Here is a 23611-nt window from a genome sequence, read left to right on the forward strand (position 1 = left end):
GAAATGGGTCAAAATACGGAAGTAAAAACGATTGGAACTTCCGGTTCACGGGGACTTTAACCTTAAGTAAAACTGTAAATCATCGGCTGCGTCTGAAAGCTCTAAAATGCTGCCTTCGAAAGCAGCATTTCAAGGTAGGAAGGTATCAAGGCATGTCCGAATCCAATGTTTTCTTTACTTCCTGTCTCCTGAGATACCTCCATCAGGTCGATTTTTAAAGGCAGCATGGATGTATCCTTCGCTGCCTTCAATGTCCCACAATTCTATGTGTGTGCTCGTGTGGGGAATGTGATTGGTCGAGCAGGGTCGCGTTCGAAAAAATGAAATGGCGGCCAAAAAAGCAGCGGAAGCACAGTTTTTGAATAAATAAAGTTATGTTTTCCCTTTTTACAACTTTGGATTGCATTTCTAGCGAGAAATTAGTATTGTAGTTTTAACATATTCGATTAGTTATCAAACAGGCACCCTCTGTTTATATTTCAAACAGAATTCTGTTACGCTGCCTCTGAAGGCTGGACGAATGTGTTTCTCGGAGCTGCATTCACCCAAACGCTGCCCCCGAAGTCAGTAGGCTTGTTCGACTTGATGCGGCGCCGAAGATCCGACAGGCGGATGACATCAAAGTACCGCGAGAGCGATTCGAAAAACGATTAAAAAATTTGCTTTCGAATCGCTCTCGCGGTACTTTGATGTCATCCGCCTGTCGGATCTTGCGGCGCCGCATCAAGTCGAACAAGCCTATTGTATGGAGTTTAAATAGACCCAAAACTCACGCGCATTGAATCCGCGCGCACACGCGCGATGCAAACGCGCATAATGATAACCACGTGCGGAAAGCTGCTCCGCGAGCGAGAAGAACAGTATCCGAAAGCGGAAAAGAATCCTCACGCGGGCGCATTTCTGCTCCGCGAGCAAAAGCTTTGACGAGCGCGCGCGCGCGATTCTCTCTATGCTCTCGCAACTGCTCAACACTTGCTCGCTCGTTGAGTTGACTTCTGAGACGGGACAATGCATGTTAAAAATTACCAATCAAATGAGCGGAGACATTGGTAACTTTTAACATGCACTCACCTACATGCAGTCACCTACAGATTACATGTCTTACTACCGAATGATTAGTGTATTACCTTGCCTTAGCTATGTGTTAGTATTTTAACAAGTGACATTTTGATTTCTTACATCTGTCAACAAAAATGATGCTATATAATATAGCAGTTAAACTTACATGTCATGTATGACCTATTTAAAACATTCTACAATAATATAATTAAATGTCTCCTGTAGTCATTAAATTTGAGTTATCTAATATCTGTTTACTGGCATAGCCCGTTTTAATATTTTCAAAACAAATAAAGCAAAACAAATAAATTATTTAAATTAAATTTTAGAGAGTACATCATATTGTAATTTATAATAACTTGTGCTTTGAGTTATACTGTTGTAGCCATTTATTAATTCTCATTTTATAACAATTTCATGAAAATGATTAACAATACAAAAGCAATTATGAATACACATACCAAACTATTTATTTCTAACTTCCTGTCAATATGCCAAATATGTAGATCCAAAGCCAAGGGCATACATAACACTGTAACCCAAGTTTAAAAACGGAAAAAGTATTGTGTTATGCCAAATTAAGACGTCTGTACAACGGGTAAAGCCGAGCTGACACTACGGGACTGTGAGACAACTTGAATTGCTATGGTGCTTACACTACACAACAAAGTTCCTTCTCATCTGTCGTCGTCTTGTCATAGCTGCGCGCATACTACACAACACACCGCTGACGAGGTGCACACACCACAAAACATTGGGTGAAGAGGCGGTCCCGACCATCAGCGAAAATACATTTAATTTCATCTTCTTTCCTCCGTTTATATCGTCTGCACTGTGATTGGCTGGATTAGTTCCACATGGTCGTTCAATCGCGCACACAACGAGATCACTAGGCGATAATATCAAACAGGTTTGAAAATATCGTAGCGTCTGGGATAGCTCGAGACATGTCCAGATCACGTTGCACACCTGCTTATATTTAACGAGGTTCGGCGACCGAAACGAGCAACGATTTAGTCGCGATCTGAAGGTTTTGTCGCAGACCTTGGAAATCTGTCCGCAACAGCAAAATCCAGCCAAAAGTCACTAGTGTGAGCTTGCCATAAGATACATGTCGGAGACTGTAGGTGACTGCATGTTAAAAGTGACAAATCAAAGGATCGGAGAAGTCTGCCATTGTCCCGCCTCCAAAGTCTCAGAAATCAACTCTACGAGAGCGCAAGTGTTGAGCAGTTGCGAGAGCATAGAGAGAATCGCGCGCGCGCTCATCAAAGCCTCTGCTCGCGGACTGAGTTTTTGCTCGCCGAGCAGAAATGCGTCCGCGCGAGGATTCTTTTCCACTTGCGGATACTGTTCTGCTCGCTCGCGGAGTTTAAATGTGCCCTCGCGGAGCAGCTTTCCGCGCGTGGTTATCATTATCCGCGTTTGCGCATGGATTCCATGCACGTGAGTTTTGGGTCTATTTATACTCCATACTATTGTCTCATGAGGCCAGGAGGCAACAAGTTAGCTTCCTAAGCTTTCGGACGCAGCCATCATGCGATGTGCTGAATTCAATTAAATATGTGGTTTTTAAAAAATGGTCGAAATGTGCTCGGAAATGTATTCTGCAACATCTCACTTTTGCACACACCCTGTTTACGAAAAACTTTGGCAAAGAAAAACCTGTAATTTAAAATGAAAGCTGTTACTTTTGTGGTTAACTTAATTCGTGTCATTTTCTTATGTAGACATCCATTGACTTTTTGCCTCTATTACTTTTTACTTCTTCCTCAAAACATTTTAATGGAGATTGACCGTGCCCTTTCACAGCATGTTTTCTAGTCATTTGTGTGGGGTCTAGTTCTAGTACACTGGTCAGAGAGAAAGAGTAGGGGTGGAGTTAAAACGTTTGTGAGTCATGTGTGTTCTGTTGTCTGTATCAGTAGGGTGTGGTCAGAGGAAAGAATGTATCAAAAGAAAAAAGTAGGCACATGGATTTCAGAAAACTAAAGCCTTTATTTTTCCTTGGGGAAAGCTTGTTTGTGCCTGAATGTGATTTGGAACATATGCATTGTTCATGATCCAACAATCTTTGGAGAGAGAGAGAAAGAGAGAGAGAGAGAGAGAGAGAGAGAGAGAGAGAGAGAGAGAGAGAGAGAGAGAGAGAGAGATAGTGATTTATATACTGAGTAATATTAATTATTGCAATATGCATCATAGCATCAAATCAAGCTGGTGCTTGTAAAAAATGGATTAAATGATCCCCCACCCCCCATAGTCATGTTTTAGGAATTCCAATAACTTCCTATGCTTGCTCATTGTGGTTCTTAAATTTTGAGTTACTCAAAATATACTGTATATCCACTAATTCATTTACTATTTTCATAATTACTGTATTTCATAGAAAAACCCTTACAAAAAGACAAATGTCACACCAATAAATCAACAATCTAACTCTGTATTCTAAAACTTACTGCATAACAAAGCTTAAAAAATAATCAAACAAAAGACCAAATGACAATCTATTTCTGGTGTCGCTATTTTAAAAAAGTGCATAAATCTGCCAAATCATGCTTTATATCTGATCTAATAATAGCATTTGGTTTCTAGGTTTAGGTTCAGGGGAAGGGTATAGTAAACATCACTACCTCCTACTTACAGGGAAAATAATTTCGCAAACTCTCAAATAAAACAAACTTTAAAATGATTTATATTTCAGACTAGACTACTTGACGTTATACAAAATACATATCCTCTAATATTTACACTGCTATGCCAACCGTGGTTGTTTAATCCCACTTCCTAACATTTGCAGTGTGTTGTTTTTTGCTGTGTGACACGTCCAGCCACACCTGTCTTCATCTGAACATGTCCTAAAGCTTCGGTTTGCAGAATCATAAAGGATAAAACTGTGATTCCTAAGGGCATTGTGTTCTTCAAAGTCTGTCTGTGTGTACCTGCCAAAAGACAGGGGAGTGGCTCAGTTTAAAATCCAACCCAGAAGTCCTGTGAAAACTTGCCTGTGAAAGAAGAAAGAAAATGAAATAGAACACAACAGAAGTCGGGCAACAACATTCACATACTGCACAGGTGAAGTTCACGGACAACTCCTCAGTGGACGATTAACTGGACTTTTCTTTTAAAAGAAACCAAAATCATTCTGCTGTTTCCAGTAACAAAGGTAAAGCGTCTTTTATCTTATATAATCTTACACAACTTTCACACATTTCGCATATTTACCTTTTCAACTGCATGAAAGAAGTAAAGATAAAAAATAAAAATGAATTGCAGATCCAATACATGCAGTCTTTTAGTTATGTAATCTCCCGCAAAACATTACACTCTATTTACAGATAATATCCATCTGTTGTTTCCTTTGAAAATACATAAAATAAATAAAAACAAAGGTTCTTTGTATCCTGATTTTGTGATGGTTTGGATGTTGATGTTTAGATGTTGATAAGATATCTTGTGTTCTTATTAAAATCTTGAGATAACTCACATACTACAGTAAAGATATTGAAAATAATTGCAAATTGAAGGACCAAAAAAAAACGTTTAGTGAAATTTTTATAATGGCTCATTCACTGTACATATGAGAAAGAAAGTGTGTGAATACATTTGTGTTTCACACATTATCAAAGTCTGATGCAAAATCGTAAAGGATTGTGCACGGACAATTGCCACTAACAATACAGATTTTGTTTGTGCATGAGACACCATCCATTATGTTCAGCTTTTTGATTTGTTGTGGTTTTTGGGGAACCAGTAGCTGGCCATGCATTTGTTATGGATGTGAGGAGGGTGTGGTAGTGATCTGCTTCACTTTCTTCAGTGTAAATATGAGACTCTGTAGTTGATCCTGCAAGCCTTTATTGGCACAAATGATCATCCCTTAGGGATTATTCTGCATTAATGCTACATGTGCCAACTATAATTACAGTTTGGCAATGATCTGGATCAGACATCCATTCTATGACATACTTGCCTTGTAACATGAGTGGAATCATCAAGGAAATAGGCAAAAAACTCTGTTTTTCAGTGTGCATTGGAGTATTACATTTCTTGTTAAAACTTGTTGCTGTGGGAACAAGCGGACATGCAGTTAAACACTTCTCCATATGCTCTCCAGATTCTGCTGTTCTCTTTCAAAACAAGAGATTATGTCATTTTACACACCCCAGCAAATATGTTTCATAAATGAGTTAACAAATGCAAAAACCTTTAAAGCTTTTTAAGGAGGTATCTGTAAGTGTTAGATGTATAATGTAAGAAACAGATTCCACTTTATATTACAGATATTTACCATGGTTTTTACTAGTGTACAATTATTACTCATAAACGTAGCTACAAAAATAAAAACATATTGCTTTTATGTTATTTTCCTTCAGTTATAATGAAATGGACGATTTAGGACAAAGAAACTATTCAGGAGGAAGTTTAGGAGACAAAGGTAGGGATTTTTTGATCACTCACTTTAGTTCCAGCACTGAATTTATGTAACTGTTGTTGTGAATCATTTGTAAGACTTCCATCTAGCCATCTAGTGATTCTGTTATTCTATTCATGCCATCTAGTGGTTCTCTAATGTTATTAAAATACTCTGTTAGTTTGATTCATGGGTTGTTTTCCTGCTTTATAAATGTGTATCTAAACAAGCACATTCTTAAAACATGTATTCTAAAAACAGGCACTGAAACTAGACTTACATCTCTACCACCACGTAAGTTACCTCAGTCCATTCAACACAGTTTCTCTGTGCTCATTTGGTGTTTTATTCAGCTTTAACTTTTAACTTTTTTTGCCCTCCAAACTGTGGCTTTAACAGTATGCAAGAGTGTCTGTTTTGCAATATGTGGTCAAAGTGGAAATTGTTGCAGTTTGTCATGTTTTTAACCCCCAGGAGGATTCAGTGCATCGTCCGGGAAGGGAATGTCAAGTAACTCTGGAAGTTCTAGCTTGGACAAGAACATTATAACCCAAAACAGTTCTTACTTCTTTTCCTGTAAGCAAACTTAACATAGCAATTGTTTAGCTAAATATAGAATAAACATTCCTAAACCTGTATAAACATTGTTAGGCAATATCATTGGGCTAAACCATCTTTGTCTCTGTGTTTTAGCTTCTGGGGGTGGGAGTACGGGTGGATTAGGATCTGCTCTCAGTGACCTTCTGACAGAGGAGACCTCTGTGAGTATAAGCAGGAAGGCAGGTGGCTCTTCTGATGGTTTTGATAGTGCGTTTGGATCGGGCTCTGGGCTAAGGGTGAGATCCAGTTCCACTGAAGGCACGAGGAGAACACAAGATTCCTGCGTCTCCCCTTTGTTTCTAGAGAAGAAAAGCAAAACCACTCGTTCCAGTCATTACGATGGTAAGTCAGAATTGAGGAAGGGAACCTCCTTGGAAAAAAAAGCTTTTTTTGTTGGAGTTTATTATATTTATGTCAGTGTGTCATCTATTTTAGGAAGCTCAAGTGACAATTCGTCCCCAGAGACCAAAAGAAAAGACTACGGTAACAACCACGAATAGCAATATTTATACCCTTAATTTATAAGATTTATAAAAAAAAGTATTCATTGTTGGTTTAATTTGTGTTTATAGGATCATCTAGAGGGAGGACTCAGAGCAGAGGTGAGATTAGTAATATGTACATAATAAACAGCCACGGAAAAATTAAGAGACCATTCAAAATTTTCATTTCAAATCAGCATTTAAATATTGTGGCCATTCTAGTCCAGTGTTTGTTGTATTTCAATAAAATCAAACCTCAGGAGTGACATAAAGTCATCCAACAGCAAATGTGCGAAACACACGAAAACTGTGATAATAAAATAATCAAGGTTATCACATAAAAATATAATTTTTGAGGTTTTCCTAAATACAGAGCATCTTTTCTGTTATTTTGACCTGTTTCTCCAGATTTCATTTTCTGCTAATAAAAGCAAATAGAAGCAATCTTTTTATTTGAAATTTGGGAGAAATATTGTAAGTAGTCCACAGAATGAAACAAAAATGCTCATTTTACCTAAACACTCTACAAATAAAAAAAATAACGGTGCTTAAAAGGTTCTTCACAGCAGTGCCATATAAGAACCATTTTTAGTTGCACAAAGAATCATTTAGTCAAAGGTTCTTTAAAGAACCATCTCTTTCTTACTTTTTCATAATCTGAAGAACCTTTTTTTTCCAGAACCTTTTGTGAAACAGAAAGGTTCTTCGGATGTTAAAGGTTATTTATGGAACCATTTAGACCAAAAATTTTGAAGCACCTTTATTTTTAAGAGTGAACCTTTAAAGTCCGGGTAAAGCGAATTCTTAAAATTGTCTCTAAACACATTATAGATGTTAGAAATGTATTGCTGAAACATATTACAAAGACACATAAGTATGTAGTACTGAATTGTAGAGTTAAACCGTTAAACAGTTTTTCACCCATTCTCTGTGCTGGGTTTATTGGGCGGGGCTAAAACGGGGGATCCGTGACACAATGGAGCGTCCGAGCGTGCATCAGACATCTGCTCAATCACGAGCTCAGGGGTTGTAAGCTCTCACACACACGCTTTCAGACTCTCTCATGCTCTCACTCTGCCCAACTAAACAAATCTCACGCCAAATAACAAGCAAACAGTAATGGAGATGCAAATGGGGATGGGACGGGCTCTGAGCCCTCTCCCCAGACATCACACCAAATACACATACATTTTAACCTGCATTATTATCTGCATAGCGAACTCGTGAATTATCTATTAATAAATATTGCGCGCATTGACTCACGCGTGTTTGAATTGAAATCCTCCGATAAAAATAATCACATATAGCCTACTGGGGAGTGGGACTCAGGTTGAGCGACGCGAGTGGGCGTGGCTTTAGCGCAAACAGCGGACACGCCCCCAGCGTTTGAGAGCAGAGAGTCCATCTTATTTCTCCCAAGATTTTGATAACTTATTTTATTTACCTGGATGTTTTTTTCTCCATTCAATTTTGGCTGGGTGGTTAATAACACATTTTCTGTTGTGTGACAAACGCAGAACACACATTTTAATATCACTTTACTCGGGACTTTAAATAGTAATTTTTTTAATCAGAAAAATGGTCTCAGAAATGGTCTCTTAATTTTTTGCACGGCTGTATATACAGCCACTGAAAATATTAAGAGACCATTTCAAAATTATTTTCAGTTTTTCTGGATTTAATATTTATAGTTGTGTTTAGGTAAAATTATCATTTTTGTTTCATTCTGTGAACTACTAAAAGGTTCTTCAGTTTATAAAAAAGTAATAAAGTGATGGTTCCCTAAAGAACCTTTGACTGAATGGTTCTTTGGAACCACAAATCGTTCATCTTTGGCATCGCTGTGAAGAACCTTTTAAGCCCCTTTATTTTTAAGAGTGCAGGTCAAAATAACAGAAAAGATGCTATGTAGTATTTTTCAGAGCTCAAATACTGCAAAGAAAACAAGTTCAGATTCACTTTTAAGCAAAACAACACTAATATGTATTTTAGAAAAGTTCAAAACTATCACAGTTTTTGTGTGTCTTGTCATGTTGTCGGTCTTTCAAATTGCTGTTGGATGACTTTATGTCACTCCTGTGGTTTGATTTTGTTGAAATTCAACAGACGCTGCACTGTAATAGTGACAATACATCTAGAAATGCTGATTAAATGAAAATTTGGAATGGTCTCCTATTTTTTCCCGTGGCTGTATATAAATACATAAATAATACCTACAATATGTGTAAGAAATTTAGGATAATATTTGATGAAGTACTGGTGATTTTTACTAGTTTCAACAATTACTAGGAAGAATTTATTATTTAGTTTTATTAGTTTTACGCCAAAGGTGCTGTAAGCTGTAATGTATACATCAGTGTTGAGTCTTAAACTGTTTTCTTCATCCCCTGGTCCGTCTTATTCTCTCTCACACGCATTCTCTCTCTCTACTTTAGAGACGGAAATCAGGACAAGACTGCAGAGTGCATCTCCATCCACAAGATGTAGGTTTTCTTTCTAATTAGTTTTCTTAAAATGTATTAGATATACAGTAAATATTGATCCATATGGCAAAATGTTTAAAGCATGCATATAAGTGTGAAGTAATGTTTGAATATTCCCTTTGTAACCTGGGATAAATAAAGTTTTTTTATTATTGTATTGGCATTACATTAGTTTACGTTTCTGTTTAACGCTACAGTGGCCAATAGTCTGAGAAAGTGAAAAAGTAAAGGCATGTTTAAACAGCAAAATGACTGATACAGCTCTGTTGCTGCAGGGACAGAGCTAGATGATGTGAAAAGGCTACTGAAAGGATCACGCTCTGCCAGCGTAAGCCCTACAAGATCTCCCTGCACCTCTCCTCTGCCCGTCCCTCGCAAAGCCACCATAGAGACCAGCATCTCCACCAAGCCAGTCATTGACAGGAAGATGAAGACAGCTCATGCTGACATGATGAACTGTTCGTAAAATCTTGTCTTAGTACTCCCACCACACCTATAGGGGTTTTCACATGCCACTCCCTGGTTTATACATGCACATAAGTCATGTTCCACACCTATTCCAAAGTGTTAAGACTTTTCTTCCGATTTTCTTAGCTGAGCAATATGACAACACTTTTCTGGAGACTGACCTGTCCTCATTTACATGGAACACCTCCACATTGCCCTCTGCAGTCTCCACTGGTAATGCAGCCTACAGCTTCCACAGCAACACCAACAACATGTCAACAGGAGCTTCTCTTGTCAACAGCACATCCCCATCTTCTTTATCAGGTCTGCATCACTTTGGCAATAGGTTATGTTTTTAAACGTTCGTTTTATTTGACCAAATTTTCATGTATTTTTGAAATGCAGTAAAAAAAAATTAAAATAACATAAATAGACTGCAAACTTGAAAGCTGTTGCAAAATAACATGAAAATCATGTACTTTAACTTTACAAAGATGTTTTTTTTACATTTTTTTTCTGCCACCCCAGCTGCCAAAATACTGTTTTATAGAAGTGTTATTTTACATTTTAGAGTTTGATCATTAATCAATATATTAGTTCTATAAAACCTTTAATATATACATTTAATTACATGAAAATTATGTTTTTACTTGGTGTATAGTGTATGGATTCCAAAACAATTTAGGAGTTTTAAGTTCCAGTGGAGCTAACACAATTCCAGGTACACATTATCATTACATGTATAATTACATATAAAAACATTGCATACATTCTACCTACATGTTTATGTGTATTTGTTAATGTGTTTGGTTTTTTTAGGGTATGGGGTGCAGAAAAATTATTCATCAATCACAAACAGCCCTGTTGGAGTGAGCGCAGGTGTCTCAACCTCAGGTGTTTGTTTTAATAATTGCTTTCTTTGTTTTTTAAACAAATATTTCGTACAATTATATTTTTTCAATACACAAGCAATATACATACATACAATAAAATTATTCTTTATTGTCAGGCAAGTGAAAATGCTAATGTCTTATTGAGAATATGAAAGATACACTTTTATGCGTTTCTTGCATTCTTCAGGATATGGGGTACAGAAAAATTATTCATCAAGTCCAAACAGCCCTGTTGGACTGAGCACAGGTGTCTCCACTTCAGGTGGTTGTTTTAATTGAGAATTATTTTATCTATGTTTTAAACTAATATTTAATTATTATACATTGTTATTTATTCATACAATATATATACTGTACAGAAACATTTATTTTTGTGAAAAAGCAATTCTACATGCTATTGTTTTATTGACAATATGAAAGATACACTTTTATATTGTGCGTTTCTTGCATTCTTCAGGATATGGGGTGCAGAAAAATTATTCATCAAGTCCAAACAGCCCTGTGGGAGCGAGCACAGGTGTCTCCACTTCAGGTGTTTGATTCAAAAGCATTTGAATTAGTGTCCTGAGAAACTGACTCAATACATAATAATGAGCATTTATGCAAATAGAAACCCAACACTGTAAAATGAGAAATGTTGTTTATGTGTGGGAATCCTTTAGGATATGGAGTGCAGAAAAACTATTCAGCAAGTCCAAACAGCACTGTTGGAGTGAGCACAGGTGTCTCCACTTCAGGTGGTTGTCATATTTAATCAGGCTTTATTCCTTGTATACTTTGATTCTTTGAAGGCATAGCTATTGCTGCAAGATAAACAGAAACACTATGTGTTGTATTTAGGAACTGGCACAAGGGTCCTTAATGAGAACATGACAAAGAAATACCTGACATCAGAGAAAGAGAACATTCCTGTGAAGAGAGAGACAGAAGAACTTATTTTGACCAAAGACAGTGGCAAGCAGTTTACCAGCAGCGCCCCCAATGGCAAAGCAGGTAAACACTGAATTATTCGTGGTGGCGTTGAAATGGTTCTAATAAAACATTACATAACATGTTATGTTCTAGACTAACACTATATTTGGAATAACTGAACACCACACAATGTTTTCATTATAGAGTCATATTCAGATGTTTCAGTGAAGAAGGACGTTTTTACAACCAGCTATTCTGAAAGCGCACCAGTCAAGTCTAGCTCTGGTGCATACTGTAAGAACCCTTTTTATATTTTTAATATATGAGAACAGAAAACAACAAGTAAAATACTTTAAAGTCATGAAAATACTGACTTGAAACTATGTGTTTGCATCACCAAAAATATTCTTCTTCGAAGATGGGTCTACAGCAGTGGCGACAAAAGATAAAGCTACATATGCAGGTAAACTTTATTATTCTTATTATGTACAGTACAAAAATGATATATTTCAATCCCAAAACTACTGTGAAATAACCTTTGCATAGTCTAGCATTCCATTCTATGTTTGACTGATTTGTGAAGTTTACCTCTCTGCTGCTGTCTGTGTTCTGTCAGAGATTCATAAGGCTGAGGATGAGGACGACTGTACTTGTGTAGGGGGTTGTTGTGGGCCGCACTGCTGTTCCTGGTGGAAGTGGCTGCTTGGCTTTTTGCTCGGTCTTCTTCTGCTCCTTGGACTTTTGTTTGGACTCATTGCTTTGGGTAAGTCTGTCATTCCTGTGAAGGAGTTAATATCAGGAAGAATGCAAGAATGAATATTATTAAAGAAGAAGAATGGTGGGAAAGAGTTTAAAATGCACTGCTGATGTGTCTCTTTCGTATTTATCAATGTGAACATCTCTTGTCTTGAAGCTGAGGAGGTGAAGAAACTGAAGAATCGTGTCAGTACTCTTGAGGGAATTTCCTCCTCCATGAACGCACACACAAGTCGCCTGTCAGCTTCTAATGATGGCGTTCATAATGTCAACAACGGTGGAGTTAGATCTGCATATGAGAATACACTGGATCTGGGGTCTACAGACTTTTCAGGCAATTTAGCACTGCAGAGAAATATACAACAAACTCTGAGAGCAGAGATGCAGTCTGAAGCCATGAGAGGTATGAAGTCTCATAAAGCAGTGGTTTTCATACTATGATCATGATCATTTCTACATCCTACCCCTGCACCTGACCCCCACGGGAGCTGCATGATTGAATTTATTTGCAAAACACCATCTGGTCAGTTTAATAGCTTTATAGCTTTATTACGATTTTTGACATTCACTATATTTATGGGCTTTTATATACAGTGGGGCCCAAAGTTTTTTTAGGGTTTTGAACATGAACATTTCACTCAAATTTTGTTTCTGATAATAGAATTTATCTGAACTGCACAAATGTGTGAAATCACTGCATTTTTATTATATGTATATAAATATTATTTAAAACCGTATATTTTAACAACACACTTTTTGTGTATGTAGACCATCTCATGTCTTTAGTCAAAGCTGAAGGAGGACTGCGGGGGCCAAAAGGTATTTGAACATACAGAAAACTTCTATGGATTTGTAAAAAGAAACTTAATTTGTATTATTGTGTTATTGATGTTTACTCTTTTTGCCACTTTTAGGTGACACTGGACCTCAAGGGCCCAAAGGTTTGTACAGTTTGAATTCATTTGAGTTCTTATCATTTCCTTGGGGCCATACTAACTTGTCAAGTTGTTTTGCAGGAGACAGTGGTTTTCCAGGACAATCAGGTGAGAGTTATACTTGATCTGTTAATAAAACTAAAGTCATAAAAGTACTCAGCAGTCAGATTTTAATGTCATTTGATATGTTACTGAAGGGTCTTCGGGAGTGCCAGGACATCCAGGAAGAGACGGGTCGAAAGGAGAAAAAGGTAGTCCACATAATTCAACACATCTATAACCTGGAATATAGAACATTCATGATTTTAAATTGCAAAGTAGTCAACTGAAGAAAATGTCAATGTTTACTTGTAATGGCAACGTTTTTAAGTACCGTAGTCCATATTGATGTTTTTTATGAAAACATGATTTTAGACTTGAAAATTTGTTCTTTAAAAATGTGTTTGACAGGTGAACAGGGTGCAGATGGGCCAGCAGGTTTCAGGGGAAGAGATGGACAGCCTGGATCCCGTGGAGATCCAGGACCGCCAGGAATGGGAGAAAAGGGTGAAAGGGGTAAGATTCTGCCATAACAATGAAACTTAAATTTTTATTTTTAATTTATTTATTATTTAACTTAATAAATTACGTGTTTTAATTTTTGTTTTGTGTTGTGTTGTCCAGGTTTACCTGGATTTCCTGGTATTGCTGGTGTACATGGGCAAAAAGGTTAATGCAAAATTAAATTAACTATATTTTTATATTTATTTATTTCAAAAGGCTTATACTTTATTTTTGTAAGATTTAATCATTATCATTGTTATTGTAATAATTATTGGTTTGTTATTTTATCTCTTTAGGTGCTGCCGGTTTACAGGGTAATAAACCTTGTTATTCAAACAAATAAAAAATTGATTGACATCACACGTTTATGCCATCATATAATACAATGACAAATGTAAAACTGAAGCCCTTGTTTTCTTCCTGTGCAGGTGAACAAGGTCCTCGAGGCTTTAGCGGTGAACCTGGTCCTAAAGGTTTGAAGTTGTGTTCTGAATGAATGATTTTGATTTAGCCTAACTAACTGTACCAGCTGTATTACCATTAAAATCTACTTTTTTATTTTTTGCAGGTGATAGGGGTCCACCTGGAATTAAAGGTTTGTAACAAATCATATTTTGTCTTAAATGATACAAATCATCACAACTTATCACTGTGGTTATTGTGCCGTTTATGTGAAATTATGTGTATTGTATCGCAGGTGATCACGGTGATAAAGGAGACAGTGGGATTCCAGGTTTGTAAATTTAGGCTGTGAACTTGATTAACGTATGTTACAGTATGTTTAAATTAGGGCTGTCAAACGATTAATCACGATTAATCGCATCCAAAATAAAAGTTTGTGTTTACATAATATTTGTCTGTGTACTGTTCATAATAATTTTGTATTTATAAGCACATTCAAATACATGCATATAGAAAAAGAAAAATATAAAAATGAACAAACATTTATAATTTAATTTATTAATTTAAATTATTGGTAAATACAAATAAATACATAATTGGATCAAAAAAACATTTCCTAAATATTTATACATGTATGTGTATGTGTTTATAAATCCAAAATTAATATCCACACTCCACAGAAATATATTATATAAACACAAACTTTTATTCTGGATGTGATTAATCGCGATTAATCGTTTGACAGCCCTAGTTTAAATATACAACAAATATAAACTTAAACTTGTGGTGATTTTATCAGGTGTTCCTGGGTCTGCAGGGAGACCTGGACCAACTGCTGAGAAAGGAGCAAAAGGATCAGCAGGTAATTATCTGTATAAACAAGCACTAACCTGATCCGATAGTAAAGTTATATCAAATGGTCAAATTGCTTCTTAACCCCAGACATTCTGAAGCTCCAAAAATATTCTGCTGTATGCAAGAAATTGAATAACGGTTATATCAAATACACGTGAAGAGGAAAACAATGCACGTGGTATGGAAGTAAAATAGAGACAAATGTGTTTGAAGCAAAAAGACGTGCTGAATAGCACTAACTGAAAAAAATGCATTGTATCAACAGTGCTTGCATTTTAAGGTTCTGCAATTCAACATGGTTGCATATTTAAGTTGTGATTTTTTAACCTAAAATTTCTGATGTTGATGATGCATAAGAAGAGATCTATGAGATCAAATAAATTCACTTAATCGAGCAGATGAGCAGATGAGTAGTCTGTGCGGCCAGCATATAAAAAGTATCTGCATTTCTTGCTTTGGTCTTCGTCAGAACCGTCTTGCACCACCTGCTGGTGAAGCGGTCAGGCAGCAGGTAGAGATCATGCATTGGCGGAATCGGCGCTCTATTGCTTCTCCTGGGATTCCCGGATGTGAAACTTTGAAATTCAAGCCGAATTTGAACCACTGAATTTGTGGAAGCGAATTTTTAAACCTAAATAATATGAACTGAAATTTGTTTGTCGAATATTAAAGGTTGTATTTTAAAACAAGTTGAATTTTTTTAACGAAATTTAAAAGGTGACTTTTGATTATTGAATTTTTAAACGGTGAAACTGTGTGTGAAATTTTTACATTTGAAAAAATCACAGCTTAAATATGCAACCATGTTGAACTGCAGAACCTTAAAATGCAAGCACTGTTAATACAATGCATTTTTTTCAGTTAGTGCTATTCAGCACGTCTTTTTGCTTCAAACACATTTGTCTCTATTTTACTTCCATACTGTGGTTTCATTGAAAATCTTAGTACAGGTTACAATAAACAAGTTTATATTTTTGTCACATTTGCTTAAAACGTTAAGACATGATGGTAGTACCGTATGTATTAAAGCGCTACACAAATAAAATGATTTGACTTACTTAACATTCTAACGTCAAACTAGGGCCTCAAGGACCTGATGGTGAAAAAGGCCAAAGAGGTAAATGACATTTATTAATTTGATTTTACAAATCATGTTTTCAGTATTTGTGTTTGTATCTCTATTGTGTTTGTTCATCCCCAGGTGAGACAGGGTCAATTGGCCTACCAGGAATCCGAGGACCAGCTGGGCCACCCGGTGATGCTGGGCTTTCAGGTATAAAATCCAATGTCAACTGCGTGGATGAACATAGTTCCAATCATTTGTCACTTTATAATATAAACTATTATAAATGTAAACATTATACTACCGTATAAAGCTGATAATCACAATAAAATCACGTGCTTTTGTCTAATTTGTTTTTCACTGACCTTTTCATATCAGGAACTCCTGGTCTACAAGGACCTCCAGGTATAACACTGTTTTACTACTTTCTTTTTTTCTTTACCTTCTGTACTTTACAGTATTCATATATTTGTGTGCAGACTTTAAAAACATTTTTTTTTTATTTAATCATAGGCATTCCTGGCAATCCTGGTCAACCTGGGGCTAAAGGTGGGATGACGTTTGTATGAAGTTGACAGATATTATAGAATCTTCTTGTGTTTAGTATTATTGAGGTATTATCGAACATTGGAGTCATATCTGTAAATAAAAATATGTTGAGCATGTTAACATTAATCGTTGTGAAAATGTTCACAGGTGAGATCGGTGCACCTGGGAGAGTGATTAATGCAGGTAAGACTATCTGAAGCATCAGATCACTGAACAGTTCAATAAATTAAAGGGATATTCCACCCAAAAATGAAAATGATGTCATGAAAAACTGAGAGTTTTCTTTTGACATGGACTATGTTGATTTTGCAGCTGGCTCTAGCTCAGTGGCTATCCCAGGCCAACCAGGCAGCCCTGGACCTCCTGGCCCACCTGGACACCCTGGACTCTCAGGTGTGTTCATAACATACAGTATATCACATTGTTAAAAACAACCAAACTAGAGTTAAAACTAAAACAAACAGCCATCTCCTTCTTAAGACCACAATAAAAATCTTCATATTGCATTAGTTTACACACACATCATTAGATATGTAAAGCAAACACTTTGAATGAGAATGAGAACACTCCTGATACTTTACTAATGTAAATTATTTATCTTGTCACACTAGGTCCCATCGGCCCTGCTGGACTTCCTGGACAGCCTGGTAAAACTGCATCTGATGCACTTGCTATTGATGTTTTACTCCATGAAATACACACAAGTACATTCAAAATCTTACTAAAATGGTATTCCATCCGCCTGTCCATCTCCATGTTTATGCAGGTCCTAAAGGTCCCAAGGGAGATCAAGGAGATCAAGGTGAACCTGGTATTGTAGTCAGAACTAGTGAGACTGTGAGTTCAAGGCGAGCAGAAAGTGAGTCTTCGTGAAAAAGATCTCATTTCAATATTTGCAGATAAGAGAGACACATTGACATACCATCTGTGTATCTGATGTTTTAGGTGTTTATGGTGCACAGAATGCTGGTGTTACTGGACCACCTGGTCCCCCAGGGCCTCCTGGACGTCCAGGTATAATAATAAGACCAATATCTTGAATTATGTCTTCAAGTAAACAATGTTTTTTTGTAATAATAACTCTATGGATTTGCGTGTGACTTAAAAACAAATCAGATTTGAATGCATTGAGTCATTTTACTTTGCTTTGTTCTTATAGGAGATTCTATACAAGGACCACCGGGTCAACCAGGTATAATTACATAGTACAGTTAAAAGTACACTTTCCACAGATTAAATCTGTCATTTTTTCAATTGAACTTTTTTGCTGTTTGTAAAAAACAGAAAATATCACTAACTAAAAAATGTGCTCCCACTTCCTTTATCAATACAACGTGAAATCTTTACTGAATGTTTGTAGCATTCAGCACAAATACTGTATTCATATTACAGTATGAACCAGTTGAAGGAGAAATATGGTATATAAGAAGGCTCTTACTCAGACTTTTCTATAGTGTCACACTGTTCCCAACTGTTTGTAATTGTCTTATAGGATACGGCAGACCAGGTCCAAAAGGAGACAAGGGAGATTCAGGAAGCTTTGTGCCAAATTCAGGTTTGGCTACAGCACAAAAACATGGTTTTAAATGCTGTTATAATTGCATTGTGATTTTTGTAAGTCTGACAAATTTTCCCAACACAGGAACGTTCTTTGCCGGACCACCTGGGCCACCTGGTTCTCCAGGACCTAAAGGAGCAACAGGTGAAATATAATGTTTTCAAATGATCAAAACTGATTATTTCTATTTTTTCTATTGACCTTTTACCAGAAAGGCCACTTTGAAAGCATTATATTAGACAGTAGTTACACAACTAATATCAGATATCTAATGATTAATGTGTGTAAACTTCAGGTGCTCAAGGACCAAGGGGATACCAAGGTGAAGCTCTAATCACTAACTAAATAAATCACAATGATTATTATGAACACTGCACACATCTTTGAATAGATCAACCATCACATGTCTTAAGTCAGGACTTGCTTTTTTATTCTTTTTATCATCATTTCTTAGGTGAACCGGGTCAACCTGGCCTTGCGGGGAGTTCCGGTAGAGTTAGTAAGTAAAAAATGTTTTGTTGTTAATATTATTGAAAAAATATCTGTGTAGTTTGCCTAGTCTTGGCAAGTTTGAGCTGTCTTAACTGAAAATAACTTGCCCAAGCATATCTTAAAACATGTAATTGCCATTGTTTTTTCTCAAGATGCACACCAGTAATGTTTTTATTTAAGGCATTTTATAATAAGCAATTTAAATATCCTAATTTAACTAAGGCATAGTCCTGGATTAAGCTAAATCTTGTCTGTGAAACCGAGCCTTGGCCTTCTAAATGTTTAATCTGCCATTACTTACATTCAGTTACATTGACATTCAACAGTTTTACATCTTTAGTTGTTTTAAAGCATTTATTGTTTCAGTATTGCTATTAAATGAAAACTACCTGAATTAATGATTAACATGAAATAAATTGTATGCGTTATTAATTTTAACTCATTATAGTCACTGAATATGGTGCGGGTCAAGGACCACCAGGTCCCCCAGGTCCTCCAGGACCACCCGGACGGGACGGACGTAATGGTAAATCTTTAAATAAGGATCAGGAAACATTGCACAAAGATGTTATAGTATCTTTCATGCAACGTATTGTTGACCTGTTTTCATTGTACTAATTCTGCAGGGGAGCCTGGAATACCAGGTACAGCGATATTCCAAAGAGACTCAAGAGGTGAATATTAATTTACTTTTCTGTACTGTACAACATTTCTGGCTGTTTGTATTTGTATTGCATTGGGCAAACCTCATGAATCCATGTTAAAACATTGTTTCACTATTTTTGCCCTCTCCATAATATTCCATATGCTCTATCCTTAGGGTCAGTTGCAGTCGGGCCCCCAGGGGTGCCTGGTCCTGCTGGTCCTCCCGGACCTCCCGGTGCTCCAGGCCATTCCGGTGGATCACATTCAACTGCAGATTATCGTCGTTACATCATGGAGTATATGCAGAGTGAGTACCTGTTCATCTGGATGATTCTTGACGTGAATATACACAGAAGGTCATTTCCTTATGAACGTGTGACTTGCTCTACCAAGGTGACAGCATGAGGCAGCATTTGTCTAGTATTCAAGGGCCACCAGGACCACCTGGGGCTTCAGTGTCTGTGGAGGAAGTGGCATCTCGGGTCGTTGCCTACCTTCAGCGTAAGTCTTAAATGCCTCATAAAAATAAAAATTCTGTCTACTGTATATGTAACTAAATATCCTGGCCAAACGATAATTCCACTAAATAACACATGTTTTTATTGCATAAGTGAAAGCTATATATTAGGGTGTCATAATTGTATATTTCTTGGCCTACAAGACCACCACTGGTTCGGAACCCCCATATCTTCACTCGCTAATACAGACATATGTACCCGCCAGGGGTTACTCCTTATGTTGTCCTTGTGTTGTTCCAGTTGCTTCTATTGTTTACCTCATTTGTAAGTTGCTTTGGATAAAAGCGTCTGCTAAATGACTAAATGTAAATGTTCTTATAAGAGGAAAAAAAATTTGTGCATTATTTTTGTGCATAATATTATAGCATATTATAGAATATTATATTATAGCATTGACACACAATAGCCACATTGAGGTAATATTATTAACTTGTTTCAGGTTCTGGAATCAGTGGTGTCAGTATTAGTCAAGGTCCACCGGGTCCTCCAGGCCCACCTGGAAGCATAACTGCTGAATACATTATTTCTCTGTTACAGAGTGAGTAAACAATGGATATAAATGTTTTCTCTCAGATTTGTGGATGATGTTAATTTTGAGGGATTGAAATGGATTGTTTGATTTTGTCTTGTGTTCAGGAGACGATGTGAGGCGATATGTGATTGGCCCTCCAGGACCACCGGGAGCAGCTGGCAGTATTGCTACTAGCTTCAACACACAGGAAGTAGCAAACTATGTCATCAGAATAATGAGAGGTGTGTTCCTTTAGCTGAGTTATGTGACTAATCTAATGTATCATTTCTCCAACACTAGGGCACCAAACACAATTTCAAAATATATATATATTTTTTCAGGTTAATATTAGGTTCATTCTTAGCAATTTTATATGTGCTTTTTATAATTCAGTTATTTTTTTATATTTATATATACATTCTACTTTTCTAGTTTTAGTTCCAATTTATTATCAGTTAATAATTTTAGTGCCTTTAAGGGACAGTTCACGCAAAAAAGTCATAATTTACTCACCCCCGCGTTGTTCCAAATCAGTATAAATTTCTTTGTTGTAATGAACACAGAAAAAGATATTTGGACAAATGCTTGTAAGAAACAGTTCTTGGACCCCATTGACTACCATAGTAGGAAAAATTACAATGGTAGTCAAAAGTGCCCTAGAACTGTTTGCTTTCCTACATTTTTCAAAATATCTTCTTCTAAAAAATTATAAAGTCATTTTTCCTACTTTGGTATTCAGTGGAGTCCAAGAACTGTTATAAGCATTCTTCCAAATATCTTTCTCTGTGTTCATCAGAACACAGACATTTATACAGATTTGGAACAACTTGAAAGTGAGTAAATGACGACAGAATTTTTATTTTTGGGTGAACTGTCCCTTTAATTTCAGTTTATTGCTGTGTCAACATTTTTAATATACATAATAATAATAATTTCCCTTAAATTTTTACAAATAATATTTAGATTTAGATTTGATTTGATTTGAGGAAAATCCCAAATAGATAATATATATCAAATATATTTTATAGTTTACAGGAAATACTATTTTATATTAAGTTCTGTCTAATGGCATTTATGAATTCATTTCTAGAGCAGGGAATTATAAATAAGGCTGGACCACCAGGCCCTCCCGGCCCCCCTGGCCTACCAGGCTTGACCTACAGTGACGTAACCACTTTAATTCAGAGTATGTGATTCTTTTTAACTTTGAATCATTTAAAGAATTTTCTATGGAAAGCAAAAACATTTCCTTACATTACCCTTGTATGTACTTGAAGAATCAGGGCTCAGTGGAAGCATTGGACATCCCGGGCTCCCTGGTCCTCCTGGCGTACAGGGACCTCCTGGTCTACCCGGTGCTCCAGGAAGCAGCTCAACTGTGATCTCAGGTTTAAAACTGGAGGACATCCAGCTCTACCTGCAGAGTGAGTCATCTGATGCCCCAACACATTATTCTACCATCCACCTTCAATAGACATGTAACAAGACAATGATGCCATTCTGTGGTATATAGAAAATGGTTTTAGAGGACCCCCAGGCCCACCTGGTCCACGAGGACCCCATGGACCTCCAGGAGATGTTACAGGCCTGGTATCATATAGCGGATCTTCCCAAGCCCAGAGAGAACACATCCGTGCTGAGCTGCAGGAGTACTTCAACAGTGAGTTTGTAACTTGTCTCTGAAAGCTGACACTAGTGTAACTTCTCATTGAGAGGTGAATATTTAACCGATACTGCAAGTTATGCGGTCACCCTCCACCCTGCATTGTCAGAGCAGAATGCATGAATCAGATCTGCATTCACATATTTGATTCTCCTGGTTTATATTACAGATGATGGTAGATTGAAGTATCATTTAATAGTGGCACTTTTTTCAGGTGACGCTGTAAGACGCTACGGTCTCCCTGGGCCTCCCGGACCCCCTGGACAGAAAGGTGAACGTGGTGAACCAGGATACAATTATCAGAATGTGAGAAGCCAGTATCATTTGGGCACTGAGACGGGTGAAGCACTGGACTATTCTAATGTTGCACTGAAAGTGACCGACTACATAAAGAGTGAGTCGTTTTATTCATAAATACATTACAAAACTAATTTTCTTAAAGTTCACCCAAAAACATTGGGTCATGACTCTAATGTGGAACACAAAAGAAGATATTTTGAGAAATGTCCCTGTGGTTTTGTGTTCATAGAATGGAAGTCAATGGGGGGCCAGTGTTGTTTGGTTACCAACATTCTTCAAAATATCTTCTTTTGTGTTCTGCAGAAAAAACTCAAACAGGTTTAGACATGAGGGTGAGTAAATGTTGAATTTTCATTTTTGGCTGAACTGTTTTACTTTTCCTACAGATCAGGGTCTACTGCAGGATCTTACGGAGGGGTACTGGAGAGGACAAGAACAACGGTTCCAAGGGTCCCCGGGGCCCCCTGGTCCTCCCGGGTACAGCCGCGTGTTTGCTGCCTATGGAAACGTGACTGCTGACCTTGTGGACTTCTTTAGAAGTCAGTGTCCACTTTTGTTGATGCCAATTAGATATTTAATTGCCACATGCTGCTTGGATCATTTGGGTAAAATAATTTCATCCTTTTTAGTACACGGGGCCATTCCAGGACCCCCTGGTAGGCAGGGACCTAGAGGAGAGAGAGGATACCCAGGACCAAAAGGAGAGAAAGGTAACAGTTACAGAAGCTGATAATGCCAGCCATGATTCATATAGATCAAACCTTGCAAGACATGAACTAAAATATTGTAATAGGGAAAAAAACGTGAGCCATTGCTAATTTACAGCGGTATTGTAACTTTATGATCTAAAGGGGTTGTAGGAAGCTCAGGAATACCTGGCCTGCCGGGACAAAGAGGACCCGAAGGACCAAGAGGAGAGAAGGGTGAAAAAGGTTAGAAAAATTATTAAAAATATCAATCAACTGATGATGCTATAGCAGTCAATCTGATACGTCTTTATTTATATTTAACCTTAGGTGATACCCAGTCTGGTAGATGGAGAAGAGCCACTGGTGTATAAAGAGTCATAAAATTGTAGTAGAAGCACCATGAATATCATAAAGAAAATATAAATAACACATAAACTTGCCTCTCTTTATGAAGTAATGCAGGTCAGAGGCTTGTTTGGGTCCTATATTATCACAATATACAGTTTTATAATCAAGCAAATGCATGCAATTTTTTTATCCAAACATTACACACATTATCAGAGCTTTACTAGTGTGGGTTTATGACAACAGTCTTACATTTTTGCATTTTTTTATCTAATATTTGTTATAAACAAAAGCACTTGAAATGTACTTTTACCTAAAAGCGGATTTTAAAATTGCTTTTATTTTTTACCGCAATGGTTTTGGCTGTTTTTGTATTGTATGAATCTTATGAATATGTTTCACAAACAGCAAAAGATCAGAATGTAAAATGAAAAACCAGTCCAAAGAAAATAAACTATTTAAAACACCTGAGACTGTTTTATAGCATGTGCTGGAACATT

At 36.9% G+C, this 23611-nt stretch overlaps 1 protein-coding gene across 3 annotated transcripts; it reads left to right on the forward strand.

Annotated features, from left to right (window-relative positions):
* The first annotated feature begins 3986 nt into the window (after positions 1-3986).
* col17a1b (collagen, type XVII, alpha 1b) lies at positions 3987-23582 on the forward strand. 3 transcript variants are annotated; one of them, XM_057342962.1, is made up of 59 exons: positions 4000-4222; positions 5433-5494; positions 5732-5764; positions 5945-6046; positions 6164-6412; positions 6506-6553; positions 6643-6672; positions 8988-9035; positions 9311-9493; positions 9630-9806; positions 10144-10203; positions 10302-10376; positions 10563-10637; positions 10833-10907; positions 11038-11112; positions 11216-11368; positions 11492-11581; positions 11718-11750; positions 11904-12050; positions 12201-12446; positions 12812-12862; positions 12958-12984; positions 13060-13086; positions 13176-13229; positions 13429-13533; positions 13642-13686; positions 13818-13835; positions 13950-13994; positions 14090-14116; positions 14219-14254; positions 14723-14785; positions 15860-15895; positions 15980-16051; positions 16220-16246; positions 16355-16390; positions 16538-16573; positions 16703-16783; positions 17002-17037; positions 17157-17249; positions 17336-17404; positions 17550-17582; positions 17883-17945; positions 18033-18092; positions 18244-18270; positions 18403-18447; positions 18889-18966; positions 19067-19114; positions 19261-19392; positions 19479-19586; positions 20043-20141; positions 20240-20356; positions 21205-21300; positions 21392-21538; positions 21628-21774; positions 21992-22171; positions 22464-22616; positions 22707-22787; positions 22929-23009; positions 23094-23582. In XM_057342962.1, exons 2-59 carry the CDS (start codon positions 5443-5445, stop codon positions 23135-23137), a joined length of 4674 nt encoding a protein of 1557 aa, XP_057198945.1. In that variant the 5' UTR covers positions 4000-4222; positions 5433-5442; the 3' UTR covers positions 23138-23582. The 3 variants fall into 3 exon arrangements, with proteins under 3 accessions (XP_057198946.1, XP_057198945.1, XP_057198944.1); XM_057342961.1 differs by having other exon boundaries at positions 4002-4222; positions 11706-11750; XM_057342963.1 differs by lacking the exons at positions 22464-22616; positions 22707-22787; positions 22929-23009; positions 23094-23582 and adding an exon at positions 22307-22457 and having other exon boundaries at positions 3987-4222; positions 11706-11750.
* Positions 23583-23611: the final 29 nt, after the last annotated feature.

The sequence above is a fragment of the Triplophysa rosa genome, linkage group LG9 (assembly GCF_024868665.1).
Source record: "Triplophysa rosa linkage group LG9, Trosa_1v2, whole genome shotgun sequence".
NCBI classification, from domain to species: Eukaryota; Metazoa; Chordata; class Actinopteri; order Cypriniformes; family Nemacheilidae; genus Triplophysa; species Triplophysa rosa.